The following is a 16,923-nucleotide window of genomic DNA, read 5'->3' on the forward strand; positions in this document are numbered from 1 at the left end:
TCCACACCTTGTTATCTCAGACTCCAGCATTGGCAGTTCCTACTATCTCTGAGCGAGCATTACCAAGTATGAGCTTTGATTGTTGATAGATGATGATGGGGGTGTGAGAAATTAAGCAGTATCTGGGGTAGTGGTGCAGTTGATAGGAAATGGAATTTGAAGATGTATTACTAATCTTAATTACTTGCGCGAGGTCACTGAAATTCTCATGGCACTGCATCCAGGCCCTCAGTATGTAACTCTGTCATTGACTTCCACAGCTATTTGCTCTCACTGTATTTGTCTGGAAGGTTTCCTGACCCTCTGTGGTTACACTCTTCTTGAGTCTCTGCTACTAACGTCTTCAAGGCTGCATCCAAAAACTTTGGGGGCTGCTCTCTCCCATGTTCCCCCCTCTTCGAAGTTTCCTAGGCCAGATTCAATCCCTGTATGACAAATGCAGCTTGAACCCGGACCTTCTGCTTTGAATTAATCATAAATCACAATGTCTGCACCCATTTTCAGCTATCAAATTAAGACCCTACGAAGTGGCAGACCTGGGTCTTAAAGGAAGTACAAGTAGTTAAATGATTGGAATACAATTTTTGTTGGCCCTACATTTGTATATTTTTAAGTTAAGTTCATTAACAATAATTGACACAAATCTACAAAGTAACAGAATGATAGAAGCAGTGGGGCTGTGACATCTCTGGAGATTTCACAATCTAGACTCTTTGTAATCTTCATAGGAAGCTTATTTTCTGCTGATACCAGCACAACAATATTTTCTAATTTCATTTCAACATGAATAAAATTGATTATATGTTGGAATTCTCTGTTCACTGAAAGTAAAATATGAATGAATCCTTATGCAGTAGGAATAATTCTTTGTGGGCAGGAATAATGATTTTTTAAAGGATTACAATATTTCACAAGCATTGAAAACGTGACTCAATATAATTCTCAATTAAATTAATTACAATGCTACATATTTTAAAACACCACAGGAAGCAATGAATATCACGGTATATGAAATTAAAACTCAGCTTCAACCAGTCCCAAAATCTTGTCCTTGTGGATATTCAGGCAAAAGAAATACAAACTAAGCATCATCTTAGATCATGTTTTTTGTTGCAGGTCAAAGCTTTTTATGTAGACGTTCAAAGCAAATGCAACATCTTTAGATGGCTGGAATTCACTGACTTTTGTGCCCAATGAGTACCCATGGAAAAGTTTATTCAAAATTGCACACAAACACATTCAGCTATACATGATTCTGAAAAGGAGCTTATTCCTTTGGCATCTAAAAGAATGATGGACACACCTTTGATCTCAGCGTTCACGGAAAAAAATAATTGTGACTGCCAGCAAACAGCAGGAATATCTCTACCTATCTTCAAAGTACTGTCATGTAGTATTTTATGTCTATCTAAGAGGGTAGATGGGACCTTGATACAACATTTCATTTAAAGTCAATATGACGAACAGTCCAGATCTCTGTATGTAATTGGTAAAGTGGGATGTTAACTCAGGGTTATGTAACTCACAGGCTCATTTTACCAAATGAGCCACAGCTTACTTTAACGCTCAAGGAGTGAAGGCTCTTATGGAACATTGGTAGTGTTCCTTCCTCTGGACCAGAAGATCTGGATTTAAATTACACCTGCCTTAAAGTGTGTCATAACACATCACAGGTTGATTGAAAATATCTACTAGGCACAACCTTCATTCATTTTGTAAAACAAACAGAATTTCCCACTTAGGTGTGAGATGTCTCAAAATCATCTGTGAACATTAATCCATAGCAGTATCTGAGTAAAAGGCAATTATCAATATCACAAGAGTTTGTGATACCAAAAATAGAAATGTAGCATAAACATGTAATATTCACTGGTGAACTTCTGAACTCAGTTAATGAATTCTTAATGCAAGGTTTGTTCAAAGCAATTCATTTCAGAAAATAAATTATATATTTAGGACTAGTATCTCACTTTAATTTGTCAAACCAATTTCAATAAGAAAATGTGGAAATAAAATTATACTTTCTACTGAATAAAGAACAAAAATACACATTAAGAAACAATCATGATTCTCATTTCAATAACTTCTACCATTGCCACCTGGCCTTTCCTGCTTTACTCCAAGTGACAACTACATCAATAATAAGATGCACTTATACAGTTCTTTTAACACAGTAAAATAGGGACTCCAAGATCCCCCAAGACCATTATCAATATAACTTTGAAATCAAAAGCAATAAAACAACATCACGGCAGGTGAACAAAAGCTTGGTTAAAGAAGTAGGTTTGATAGAGTACCTTAAAGAAAGAAAGGGAGGAACTGAGATTCAGAGGTATGGGGCAGGAATTACAGAGCCTGGGAGCTGATCAGCTGAAGACTACCAATGGTGAGAGTGACTAAAGCAGGAAATACTCAAGGGGTCAGAATTAGAGTAGCACAGAGTTTTCAGAGTGTTATAGGGCTGAGGGGTTTCAGAAATTAAAAACAAAACCACAGAGGGATTTGCAAACAAGGATGAGAAGCCAAAGTGTTACTGAACCAAGAACGACACAAACACAGCATCAACAGCTCACAATCGTCCTAAGCATTCTTAACACACTGTTGCAAAATTTAGGATAAATACATTGATCCTGCCCACATGCCAAATGTGAAAAACTCTTAAGAAGAATGCAAGTCAGACAATTCGTTCTCTATTATTGTGGACATTCCTTTATTCCTTGAGCACAGGTTCCTAATAGAAACTCAAGATTTCAGAGTTTGTTTGAATTATTTCAGTAACTTCAGATCCTTACTGTCTATTTTTCCTGCTGGACCTTTCCAACACATTCTACTTCATTCCTTTCCATTCTGGAATCATGTTTGCCTCTATTACCATTACCACTCCCTTTGCCTTTACATCTGCTCCTTCTTCTCTTTTTTCAACTGCATGGAAACCATTATTTTCCATTTCCCTTCAGTTATAAACAGTCACACTGGATTTGAAACATTTACCGTTTTTCTCTCTCCACAAATTGTGCCTGGCTTGCTGAATTTCTCCATCATTCTGTATTTATTTCAGAACTCCAGCATCCTTTGCTGTCATTAGAATTTTGACATGTAAAGCCAACTGAGGACACCTTTTAAAATGGTGGTCTAATTTCTATTTTTGACTATTTTTGTGCTGAGTTATAGAGTCATAGAGATATACAGCATAGAAACAGACCCTTCGGTCCACCTCATCCATGCTAACCAGATGTCCTATCTAAATCTACTCCCATTTGCCAGCATTTGGCCCATATCCCTCGGAACTTTCCGATTCATATACCCATCCAGATGCCTTTTAAATGTCGTAATTGTACCAGCCTCTACCATTTCCTCTAGCAACTCATTCCATACAATCACCACCCTCTGAGTGAAAAAGTAGCCCCTTAGGTCCCTTTTATATCTTTCCCTCTCACCTTAAATCTATACCCTCTAGTTCTGGACTCCCCAACCCTGGGGAAAAGGCCCTGCCTGTTTACCCTATCCATGCCCCTTATCATTTTATAAACCCTCAACCTCCAACACTCCAAGGAAAATTGCCCCAGCCTATTCAGCCTCTCCCTATAAATCAAACCCTCCAACTCTGGCAATATCCTCGTAAAACATTTCTGAACCCTTTCTAGTTTCACAACATCCTCCCTATAGGAGGGAGACCAGAATTGTATGCAATACTCCAAAAGTGGCCAAACCAATGTCCCATACATCTGCAATATGACCTCCAAACTCCTATATTCGATGCAGTGACTAATAAAGGCAAGCATACCAAACACCTTCTTCACTATCCTATCTACCTCTGGCTCTACTTTCTAGGAGCTATGAACCTGCACTCCAAGGTCTCTTTGTTCAGCAATACACCCCAGGACCCTACCACTAAGTGTACACATCCTGCCCTGATTTGCCTTTCCAATGTGCAGCATATCACGTTTATCTAAATTAAACTCCATCTGCCTTCCTTGGCCCATTGGCCCATCTGATCAAGATCACATTGTTCACTGAGGTAACCTTCTTCGCTGTCCATTGCAACTCCACTTTTAGTGTCATCTGCAAACTTACTAACTATACCTCCTATGCTCATATCCAAATTATTTATACAACTGACAAAAAGCAGTGGACCCAGCACCAATCCTTGTGGCACAGTACTAGTCACAGGCCTCCAGTCTGAAAAGCAACCCTCCAGCACCACCCCCTGTCTTCTACCTTTGAGCCAGTTCTGTATCCAAATGGCTAGTTCTCCCTGTTTTCCATGTGATCTAACCTTCGTAACCAATCTACCATGAGGAACCTCGTCGAATGACTTATTGAAGTCCATATAGATCACGTCCACCACTCTGCCCTCATCAATCCTCTTTGTTAGTTCTTCAAAAAACTCAATCAAGTTAGTGCAACGCAAATTCCCACACACAACGCCATGTTGACTATCCCTAATCAGTCTTTGCCTTTCCAAATACACTTAAATTCTGTCCCTAGGATTCCCTCCAATAACTTGCCCACTACCAATGTCAGGCTCACCGATCTATGGTTCTCTGGCTTTTCCTTACCACCTTTCTTAAATAGTGGCACAACGTTAGCCAACCTCCAGTCTTCCGGCACCTCACCTGTGGCTGTCGATACAAATATCTCAGCAAGGGGCCCAGCAATTTCATCCCTCACTTCCCGCAGAGTTGTGACATACACTGATCAGGTCCTGGAGATGTATCTACCTTTATGCATTTTAAGACATCCAACAACTCCTCCTCTGTAATATGGACATTTTTGAAGATGTCGCTATTTATTTCCCCATGTTCTGTATCTACCATAACCTTCTCCACAGTAAACACTTGTGAAAAATACTCATTTAGTATCTCAATCATCTCCTGCAATTCCACACGTAGGCAACCCTGCATTTATTTAAGGGGCCCTATTCTCGCCTAGTTACCTTTTGTCCTTAATGTATTTGTAGAATCCCTTTGTATTCTCCTTAAACCTATTTGCCAAAACTATTTCATGTCCCCTTTTTGCCCTCCTGATTTCCCTCAAGTATAATCCTACTGCCTGCGGTCTATACTTGACATATGCTTCCTTCTTTCTCTTGACCAAAACCTCAATTTCTCTAGACATCCGGCATACCCTACACCTACCAGTCTTGCCCATCACCCTCACAGGAACATATTGTCTCTGGACTCTCGTTATCTCATGTTTTAATTCTTCCCATTTTCCAGGCATCCCATTTGCAAACATCCGTCCAAATCAATGTTTGAAAGTTCTTGCCTAATACCATGAAAATTGGCCTTCCTCCGATTTAGAACTTTAACTTTTAGATCTGATCTACCTTTTGCTATCACTGTTTTAAAACGAATTGGCTTATGGTCACTTGCCCTGAGGTGCTCCCCCACTGACACCTCAGTCACCTGCTCTGCCTTATTTCCCAAGAGTAGGTCAGGTGTTGCACCTTCTCTAGTGGGCACATCCACATACTGTATCAGAAAATTTCTTTGTGCACATTTAACAAACTTGTCCCCATCCAAGGCAGTCCCAGTCTATGTTTCAAAAATTAAACTCCCCTACCATAACCACCCCATTATTTTCACAGATAACTGAGACCTCCTTACAAACTTGTTTCTCAATTCGCCGTTGACTATTGGCGGGGTCTATAGTACAATACCAATAAGATGCCCATCTCTTTCTCATTCCTCAGTTCCACCCAAATTAACTTCCCTGGACATATTCCCAGGAATATCCTCCCTAAATACAGCAGTAATGTTATCCTTAATCAAAAACACCACTCCCCCTCCGCTCTTGCTCCCCTTTCTATCCTTCCTATAGCACCTATACCCAGAACATTAAGCTGCCAGTCCTGTCCATCCCTGAGCCACGTCTCTATAATTGCTACGATATCCCAGTCCCATGTTCCCAACCATGCCCTCAGTTCATCTGCCTTACCTGTTAGGTCTCTTGCATTGAAATAAATGCAGTTTAATTTATCAGTCCTACCTCATTCTCTGCTTTATTCCAGCCTGCCCTGACTGTTTATCTTACTGTGTTTCCCAACTTTATCAGTCTCGCACTGCTCTCTCTCCCCACTATCTCCCTGGATCCCATCCCCCCTTCTTAGTTAAAATCCTCCCAAGCAACTCTAGCAAATCTCTCCCCCAGTATATTAGTCACCTTCCAATTCAAGTACAATCTGACCTTCTTATACATGTCATTTCTATCCCATAAGACGTTCCAATGATACAAAAAATGTGAATCATTCTCCCCTGCACCAGCTCCTCAGCTACACATTCATCTGCTCTATCCTCCTATTCCTACCCTCACTAGCTTGTGGCACCAGGAGTAATCCAGGTATTAATACCCTCGAGGACCTCCTTTTTAAATTCCCGCCTGATTTCCTATATTCTCTCCTCAGAATCTCGTCCTTACCTCTTCCTATGTCATTAGTTCCAATGTGTACAACAACCTTCTGCTGGTCTCTCTCCACTTTGAGAATATTTTGCATCCCCTCCGAGGTATCTTTGATCCTGGCACCAGGGAGGGAACACACCATTCTGATGTCTCACTGTGGTTGCAGAAACTTCTGTCTGTGCCTCCGACTGGAGAGCCCCCTATTACAATCGATCGCTCGGAGCCCGCCCTAACCTTCATTGTATTAGAGCCAGTCTCGGTACCCCACTATCGGTTGATTCACTTCCCAACATGTGGTCACTGCCTTTGTCGACCTTCCTCCTTTTTTTAAAAGTGCCATTGCTTTGTTCTTGTATTGTTCCCCAAAGTTCCAATACATTGCAACAGCTCATAAAACAGTAGTTACTGCTCTTAGAACTCAAGGAAATCAGCTCCAACACTGAAAATATCTCAAAAAAGGTGCAGCTCTAATAGCCACAACTTTTTTCCTGTCCTCAATTTTGGATTACCCTGAGTTATAAAAATGTAAGGAGACAGCCTACAGAATTATGCCCTTGCCAGCTCCAAAATGAGGATGGGCAGTTTAAACTCCCATCCCTACAATTTTAGTTCAGTCTCTAAGCAAACGTGATAAACTGTCTGTCATGGGTGGCATGAATGACAGGGAAAACCTCAGTCTCAACAGAGGATCCAAAAACAAAATGTTGCCTGATCTTAGAATTCTGTAATAGACAAGCTTTGAAATAGGAAAATAAAGAGGTTTTTTTTGTTGAGTTTACATGCTTAGATGCTGTTTTGTAAGTTAAGTGTGTGTTTTACTGTAGTTATTCATCACAGAGCCCTGTCCTGCAAAGGTACATTGACCATAACATCAATCAGCATTGTATAAGTGATGAGACACTTTTGACTGCTTTTCTCATTGGCAAAAGTGTTCCCATGCATTCATAGGTGATGATAAAACTGCTTGGGATCTTACATGATCTAAAGTGACATAAATGCCCATGACTTTTCAAATTAAAAAACAGCCTTCAGCATCCTTTACTTAGAGGGAAAAGAAAGCTCCCAAATTTTCCTGAACTACTTTGATTGACATCTGGTGTTGTTTAGTCTGAGAGGTTTTTCAGTCTCAATACATCCCACTGTTTATATTATGCAAGGTTTGTTATTTCAGCTGATTGTGTTAGGAATACTTGGATGATATGATTTGATTTATTTATTGTCACGTGTATCTTATTACAACATTCAATGAAAAGTCTTGTATAGTGTCACCATTCTTCGACGCCATCTTAAAACACAGAAAAATAAACCAAAACATAGAACATAAAGACAGAAAAATGAAGAAATAAAGAAAGTATGCAACTTTACAGTTCTCCTTGTTAAGTGCTCTGTCATGCGTCATGGGCCTGGTGGGCATGCACGGGCCCCCTTTGCCACGCCAAAGGGTTCAAAATCACTTATTTCAGCAGGGGTCTGCGTCCACATTTTGATTAACAGTTTTAAGAAATTATTAAATGACTATGTCTTTTATTTGGTTGAATAAATAAATGTTTGCTTCTTTTTGAAACAGATTTCAAATTGAGGGATGTACTTTTTTGAACAGAATTCGTGAATGAGTTTTTTTCAGGAGGAAGTGTGTTTAAGTGAGTGCCCTGTTAGATTGTTTAAAAAGGAAATGAAACAATATTAATGACATCCCTCCTGAGGTCCTCTTATAACATAAGCTGATTGAGTGGCTATGGAAGGCATAGGAGGGAGGCATGGGTGGAATGAGGGAGTTTGGAAGGGCATGAGGAATATGAGTGGGCGTTGGAACAGATGAGAGGATATGAAGGGTCGTGGTGGTGGCATGGGTGTACAAGGTTGCATGTGGAAAATGAGGTAGTATTGAGGGTATGAGGAGGCATGGGTGAAAATGAGGGATTATAGTGGGGGCATGTGGGGTGGAGAAGTGAGGATTTGAAGGCCTGACTATCATCATTTGAACCTGACCAGGTTTTCCAGCCTTCCAGCCTTGCCATCCACTTGACTCCCATGCAAGCTGAGCCTGCATTGGAGGCAGAAGGCTAGGCCCCATCCCGATTCTGCCTCCTGGAAAATTACCAACTCAATTCTCTTCCATGAAAATTCAGCTTATTTCTGACCGCAGATGCCATGAGATTGTAAATGGAAACATACTGTCATACTGCTTTCTGTGATTCCAGTTCACTAAATACTGTGTTGGTTTGGGTTTAGGATGTTGGTAGCAAAGGACAGAAGGCAATCTAAAGAAATAATTATTAACTGAGGGAGATCCAAATAAATCTGAGCTGGATAGACTGGAACAAAGGGAAAAACCTGCAAAACAATGGCCTACTTTCAAAAAATAAATATTTTGGGTACAGTCAAGGTATATTCACTCAAAATGGAAAGGTACACCAAACAAATTCAAAACTCCCTGGTTAAAAATTCAAATAGAAAATAAGATAAAGAAGAAACAGTGTGCTTATGACAAGTGTCAAGCAGAAAATACAATGGAGAACCAAGAGGAACATAGAAAACGTCCAGCGGGAACGTTAAAAAAAAGCATATTAAAGAAGCAAAGAGGGACCATTAGAAATGATAGCGAGAATTCCTAAGACTTCTATAGGTATTTAAATAGTGAAGGGGTTGCAAAAGGAGGAGTAGGGCTGATTAGGGACCAAAATGGGAATTTACATATGGAGGCATACTGCATGGCTAAGGTATCAGATACTTTGCATGTGTGTTCACCAAGGATGTGGTTGCTACATAAGCCATAGTGACAGAGGAAAGTCAGTCACTAAAAGGATTCAAAATTGAGTGGAGGAAGTGTTGGATAAAATGGCAGTACTTAAAAGTTGACAAGGCATTCAAGTACAATTTTCTAAAGAAGGGTCACTAGACCTGAAATGTTAACTTTGCTTTCTCTCTCCACAGATGCTGCTAAACCTGCTGAGTATTCCCATGATTTTCTGTTTTTATTACTGAGGCCAATGTAATGCATATAAAGATACTGAAGGAAGTGAGAGTGGAAATTTAGGGGCCCCTGGCCACAATCTTCCCTGGACTTGGGACATGCCAGAGGAGAATTGCAAATATTACATTCTGGTTCAAAAAAGATTTTCAAGATAATCCAGCAATCAGTGACCAGTCAGTTTAACTTCTGTAGGGGAAAGCTTCTGGAAATAATTATTTGGCATATAGTTAGTAGTCACATGGCAAGTGATGGATGAGTTAGGAAGAGCCAGCATAGATTTCTACTAACTTGCTGGATTTTTTTTGAACAGGCAATAGGAAGGGTCAATGAGGATAATATTGTTGATGTGCTGTACAGGCATTCAATACAGTGCCACACATCAGACTGGTGAAACATGTCATAACAATTTAGAACAGTTATAACTCATGGAACAACAGAGGCCGTAGCGAAGTGGGTGCAAAATTAGTGGAACAATAGGAAACAAAGAGTAATAGTAAATGGATATTTTGGGCTGGAGGAAGGTTTGTTGTGAAGTTCCTCAGAGGTTGGAATTGGCTGCCTTGCTTTTCCTGGTACATAATAATAACTTAGATCTTGCTAAACAGGAGGCAAGTTTGTAAATGATACAAAGTCACATGGCATTGTATACAATGAGGAGGAAAGTGTAGAATGCCAACATGGATATGGAGAAGTATTTGGAATGGGCAAATAAGCGGCAGATGCAGTTCAATTGTCAAAGAGTGAGGTAATGCATTTTGCATTACATGGACAGACAACATAAAATAGGGGTTACAATTTTTCAGCGTTGCAGAAGCAAAGACTTTTAGAGGTGTATATGTGCACAGATCATTGGTGGCAGCTAGACAGATGGAAGAGCAGTTAGTAAAGTAACAGTATCCTGGGCTTTACCAGTATGGGCATAGAGTACAACAGCAAGGAGGTGACGCTGAACAAATTCAAGGCACTTACTAGACCTCTGCTGACGTATTTTGTACAGTCTGGGTGTCGCGCTGTGGGAAGGATGTGAATGTTTTGGAGAGCATGCAAAGAGGTTTACAAGAATGGTAATGTGGTCTACTGCATCCGCTGCTCCCGATGTGGCCTCCTCTACATCAGCGAGACAAAGTGGAGGCTCGGAGACCGCTTTGTGGAGCACCTGCGCTCTGTTCGTGACAAATGACGCCTTCCAGTTGCCAACCACTTCAACTCCCCCTCCCCCTCCCTGGACAACGTGTCCATCCTGGGCCTCTTCCAGTGTCACAATGACACCACCCGGAAACTGGAGGAGCAGCACCTCATATTCCCCCTTGGAACTCTACAACCCAATGGTCTCAATGTGGACTTTACTAGTTTCAAAATCTCCCCACCCCCGGCCCCATCCCCTGACCAACCCCCCACCCCCACCCCCGCCCCCATCCCCGCCTCCTTGACCTGTCTGTCTTCTCTCCCAACTATCCGCTCCTCCCACCTCACTGACCAATCCCCACCACTGCCTACCTGCACTCACCTATCACCATCCCACCTACCTTTCCCAGCCCCACCCCTCCTCTCTCTATTTATTTCAGAGTTCCATCCCCCCTCCCCCATTTCTGAAGAAGGGTGCTGACCCGAAACATCAGCTTTCCTGTTCCTTTGAAGCTGCCTGGCCTGCTGTGTTCCTCCAGCTCCACACTGTGTTATCTCTGACTCCAGCATCGGCAGTTCCTACTATCTCCTTTTATTCATGTTAATTTTTGTGTCCTGTATAGGACAGCATATAACAATGCTTACATACCATCACATGCTCAGTTCTTGACAATATGTCATATACAACTATCTGCCACCTCAAATTTCATTTATATTCTTTTAGATATTAATCATTTATTTGTGTTGCTTCCACTGAGGTAGAGTTTATCCCATTTTGCTTGTGTCATACTCCAGCTGTTGCCAAGGAAGGTCTTGTCATCAGAATTCTGTGCTGCTCATCTCCCTGAGTGCGCACTTACCAGAGCTTATGTCTACCTGCATGACAAGCTGACGATTCTTAATCATACGTTACAAAAGTAGCATTCCATTCATGTACTGCTTTTAACACCTATATTCATCCTTTCAGGGGTGGGGATGAGATGGGAGGGTAGGCTTGAATATTGCTAGTCCCAGCTATGTTGTTGCTAACAGAATAACATACTCACACAATGACTGTCATTGAAATGATCCTGCAGTTTGTTACGTGAAACTCACACTTCATTAAAACAAACTAATAATAGGTGCCTGTAGCAATTCCCAAAACAGTACTGTACATTCTGATTGACTTACTTCTCGTCACTCCCAAGACAAGTGATCTGGATATTTAGTAGCAATGTCTGCATTGAAACAGGGAAAGCACTATTCCCCCATTTCAATATACGGACAGAGTTATATGCTCGGAAGGGCTGTATTATTTCATTAACCTTTTATAAGTGTATAATTCAGGCCTTTTTTTTTCAAATTTTAAAATAATTCTAGTTAATTTGAAAATACCTTAGCAGCATTTTTAATCTCTCAGAGCTAATTTCTGAAAGATTTTCCTTTAAAATAAGTGTCAGGAATTGAAATCCAATTAAAGTGCAGATGTATATTCTGGCAAAATATTATTATATTGGTAACTGATCTCTACTGCTATTATTCAGGTAATTTAGAACCTTAAGCCCAGTTATGAAACCTATCCTCACACTTATGATGGATTTCATTTCCCAATGGTATACCCCCTTCACTGTTGGTTGGCTCAATTAGCTGGTGAGTAATGCCAACAGCATGGGTTCAGTTCCCACACTGGCTGGGATTATCATGAAGGATTCTTCTTCTCAACCTCTCTCCTTGCCTGGGGCATGATGAACCTCAAATTAAACCAGAGTTGTCCCTCTCCAATGAGAGAGTGGGATTATGGTGACTTTACCTTTACAAGCATTTAGAGTCATAGAGTCATAGAGTAATACAGCATGGAAACAGGCCCTCCAGCCCAATCTGGTCCTTGCTGACCATGGTGCCTACTCAGCTAGTTCCAATTGTTTGCATTTGGTCCGTATCTCTCTAAACCCCTCCCATCCATGTACCTATCCCAATGTTTTTAAATGTTGCTATTGTACCTGCCTCAACCACTTTCTCTGGCAGCCCATTCCATATATGCACCATTCTCTGTGTGAAGGAGTTGCCCCTCAGGTCCTTCTTACATCTTTCCCCTCTTGCCTTAAGCCCATGCCCTCTAGTTTGCAATTCCCCATCCCTGAGAAAAAAACTGGATGCATTCATCCTATCTATGCCCCTCATGATTTTATACACCTTAATAAGGTCCACCCTCATTCTCCTGAGTTCCAAGGAATGAAGTCCTATCCTGGCCAACCTCTCCATATAACTCAGGCCTACCAGTCCTGACAACATCCTGTAAATTTTCTTTGAAAACTTTCCAGTTTAACTATGTCTTTCCTATAACAGAGTGACCAAAACTATACACAATACTCCAAGTGCAGCCTCACCAATGACTTATACAACTGTAACATAACTTACCAACACCTATACTCAATGCCTCAACCGATGAAGGCCAGCATGCTAAATGCCTTCTTCACCACCCTGTCCACCTGTGACACCATTTTCAACAAACTATTTACTTGTGCTCCTAGGTCCCTCTGTTCCACAAAACTCCTCAGGATCTTACCAAATACTGTATAGAACTTTTAGAACCTTAAGCCCAGTTCCAAAAGTAGCATTCCATTCATGTACTGCTTTTAACATCTATACGGTCGTTATAGGGGTGGGGCAAAAGTTCCAAAGTGCGACACCTCACACTTATCTGTATTGAATTACATTTGCCAATCCTCAGCCCACTTCCCCATTTGATCAAAATCCCTCTGTAATTTTTGATAACCTTCCTTGCTATCACAAGGATTGCAGTCTAAATTGGCACTTCCTGAGGTCAATTAAAGAATAACTACTGTGGAAATGTTCTGTAGCCTTTCATAAATTCAGTGGTAAGACCTTCAGGAGTCACCGGAACAATAAGCAATTCTTTCCTTTTTTTTCCTGAAAGCTCAAAAGTGGTCATTATTATTTGTTTCGGGGTTAAAGTATGCCTCTTGAGATGTTTTGGCCGTGTGTTGAACATTAGATCTATGTGCAAATAGACAATATGTAACACGGACAAATTAAGCGAATAAACGTCTCAATTTTAAGACAAATGGGGGAAAATCACTGTTCCGCATAACAAGCTTCTGATAAAATCGCACCATTTGAAATTGCAAACTTCACTTCAAACATCAGACGGTCTACTGGATTAGCCAAAGCAAAAACGGCGCACCACTGACATGAGGGGACAAGTGATCAGATAGGGGTGGGTTGCACCAACATTACAGAGCGCTCGTACATTTCAGGTGACCTTAAGCGGCGAGCCCCATCTTATAAGTCCCATTGTAACTTTTTTATCTCCTTACCCAACTGGGACAGTCGTGAATCAGCACTCCGACTCTGCCGAATACATAAGCCTGGTACTCGACAAAGGCAGGAAATGTGATGTGGGTGGCAAAGCTGAGCAAGCGTCTCTCTTCAACGTGCCGGATAATGGCATGTCTGCCGAAATAGGTGGTGATCAGATCCGGCTGCTGCAGGCTGTCCTCAAATCCTGCTTTCTCATTGCCCAGAGCCACGATCCGAACCGACCTAAACAACAAGTTACACACAGGGGCACTCAGTCAAAGGAGACTAGCATCAGCCGTGCAAATACAGGCGTGCGGCTTTGTGAGAACAAGCTATCCAGGCTGACTTTAACACGGAATACAGTAATGAACTCAATTTAAAAAAAAACAACTGCAAACGACTTTTACCGAACCGGTATGTGCAACTTACATGATCAATGCTGGCTCGACAGCTTAACACAAACGCCGAGCCAATGCTGCGGTCTATTCATAGTTATATCGGTGCGAGTAACAAAGAAACTCGAAGTGAGCTGAAGCTGGCTCTTTGGCCTGAGTTGACCGCACAGAATGCAGCAATATCCAGCGAGACGAGGCGGTGAACTTTACTCTCGCCGTCCCTTTCCCCGTGGGCTCGTCCTTAGCCCACAGCAGATCAGCGGAGACTGCAAAAGGCGGCTCTGGCACAGGCAGCCAGCACTGTGGACGACAGGACAGTTTTTTTTTCCCAATACACCCGCAAAACCCGGTCCAGTCACAGCATCCTGACGTCAGTGAAGCAAAGGAATTAGATTTAAATCCGTTCACAAATCACTGATGCCGCCACACGCGGGATTTATCCCCCGACTTTATTTCAAACGAGGAAAATCACAGTGATGTTAAGGATAAGGAGAGACAGAGACAGCGGTTTCTTAGGCAGCGGAGCATTGGGAACGGGAAATCAAATAACACCGTGCGTGGATCAATATCTCCTGTGTGTCCTCTAACGTGTGAGAAGGACAGCTTGCGGCTGGTAGTTCATATCGTAGTTAGCACTGGTGACCTAAATGTCTAACAGCAGCAGCAATCGGCACAAACACAGATTGTTTCAGATAGTTGTTTTTTTTTCTCTAAACTTTATTTTCTCAAAGTAGTCATTTAACCACAGGTACAGGCCTTAATACTGTCCACCAACATAATTTGGATAGATTACCAGTGAACCTGCCAAACAGTGTAATACATCAACCATGGGATAGCTATCATTCTATAAATAGTCTGGGAAAGTGGGGGCTCAGCAGTTTAATAACTGCAAGCATTACATATATCCACGTCCTCTGACACTGTATAAATTTCAATTATTTCTGCTTCAGAAGTAACAATACCCATAGCCAAGCAATGCTCAGCACAGCTACATCACTGGCATCTACCCAGCAATGTGGAAAATAACCCTGGTATGCTCTATCCACACAATTCAGGACAAATCAACACAGCCAATCATTGCCCCATCAGTCCAATCTGAATCATCAGCCAAGTGCTGAAATGTATCATTAACCGTGCTGTCAAATGGCACTGACACAGCAATGACCTACTCACTGACACTCAATTCAGGTTCTGCCAGGCCCACTCAACTCCTGACCCCATGACATCCTTAGTCTGAACATGGACAAAAGGGCTGAAATTCTGAGAGGAGGTGAGACTGCCTACTTTTTATATAAAAACTGCATTTGACTGGGTATGACATCAAGGAACACTCGCAAAACTGCAAACAGTGGGAATCAGAAGAACACTAATTGGAGTCATTCTTAGTACAAAGGAAAGGGACTGTGGACGTTGGAGGTCAATCAGCTCAGTCCTCAAATATCAATGCACGAGTTCCCCAGGATCGTCTCCTATACCCAACCATGTTTACATCATATATAAATGACCTTCTGTCAATCTTAAGGTCAGAAGTGTTGACATTCACAGATGATTGCACAATGTTCAGTAGCATTTCCAGCTCCTCAAATACTGAAGAGATCTGTGACCTTATTAAGCAAGACCTGGACAACATTAAGTTTTGGACTGACAAGTGGCATGTAAAAGTCATGTCATACAATTGTGAAGGAGGCTTACAGTATATTAATATTGTTTTAGATTTAGATTTGGATTTAGATTTTATTGATGTGTACTCGAGTGCAGTGAAAAGTGTAGAAAGTCGTCATTCTCCAGCTCCATCTAAATATACGAAAGACAGGATTAAAAACAGACACAGAAATACAAGAAAGAGCCAAAAGAACAGAAAATGTCCAGAAGAATAACATGTAACTTTGAGATTGATTTGTATTTCTGTCTTGTATATGTTTAGATGAGTGAAGACATAGTTTTAGTTTCACTTTGAGAGTTTTAGTGCCAGGAAATTTTGTGTTTGTTTATATTTTTGTTTTAAGTGATGGTTACAGCCTTGGACTAGAGCAGGAGGTGATCAGTTCAGAGCACTCAAATAAATGATAGAAGAGACAAAGAAAAACCATTGTTGCCTTGTGACGTGAGCTCAGTAAAACAGAAAGTTACAACAATCTAGAAGAAGTCAGGCAGTGTTCATGCAAAGGTAAAAGGTCTGCAACAGCAGGGTTAACAATCTCCAAAATATTCAGAACAAGAATGGGCAGAAGTCCCAGTTGTTAAGGAGAAAGGCTCAAGCTGTTAAAGACATGAGTTTATGGAACAAATTTTCAGTAATAAGAGTTGAGGTAACAATTTTTTAAGGGCCTCAAGATCAGACATTAACCAAAGAAAACGTAATTGAGTGAATGCAGAAATTTACTGAAAATAAACTGATTATTCTGCAAGTACAACTAAAGTGGAGTGGGGAGATCCTCCGCTGAGGTCTGGGTGTCTGTAAGGTTGTTGATGAAAAGAGTTGAATCTTTCTTTTTGATATTTGTAATGAGACCATTTCAAATAGTTCTTATACAGTGTAACATGGTTCATCTTTTTCTTTTGTATAATAAAACTTCAAGTTATTTTCTTAAAAGTATCTTTTGAATATGTTCAATAACTGATTTCCATAGTAAAGAAAAAGAAGAACAAAATTCATGAGTGATTAAGCCAGATGTCACTCGGTGATTTCACTTGTCCAGTATTCCAATCAGCTGGGATCTTAAAAAA

General features: G+C 41.1%; 1 protein-coding gene across 1 annotated transcript in view; it reads right to left on the reverse strand.

Moving 5' to 3' along the window:
• The window catches only part of rhobtb3 (Rho related BTB domain containing 3), a 113,092-nt gene extending 98,464 nt beyond the window's left edge, over positions 1-14,628 (reverse strand). Inside the window, exons 1-2 of the mRNA XM_048595126.1 lie at positions 14,231-14,628; positions 13,819-14,044 (exon numbers count right to left, since the gene is read on the reverse strand). Of these exons, the coding sequence (XP_048451083.1) occupies positions 13,819-14,044; positions 14,231-14,232 (228 nt within the window). The 5' untranslated portion in view covers positions 14,233-14,628. The remainder of the gene's footprint in view (positions 1-13,818; positions 14,045-14,230) is intronic.
• Between the last annotated feature and the right edge of the window lie 2,295 nt (positions 14,629-16,923).

The sequence above is a fragment of the Rhincodon typus genome, chromosome 3, assembly GCF_021869965.1.
Source record: "Rhincodon typus isolate 14 chromosome 3, sRhiTyp1.1, whole genome shotgun sequence".
Taxonomy (NCBI): domain Eukaryota; kingdom Metazoa; phylum Chordata; class Chondrichthyes; order Orectolobiformes; family Rhincodontidae; genus Rhincodon; species Rhincodon typus.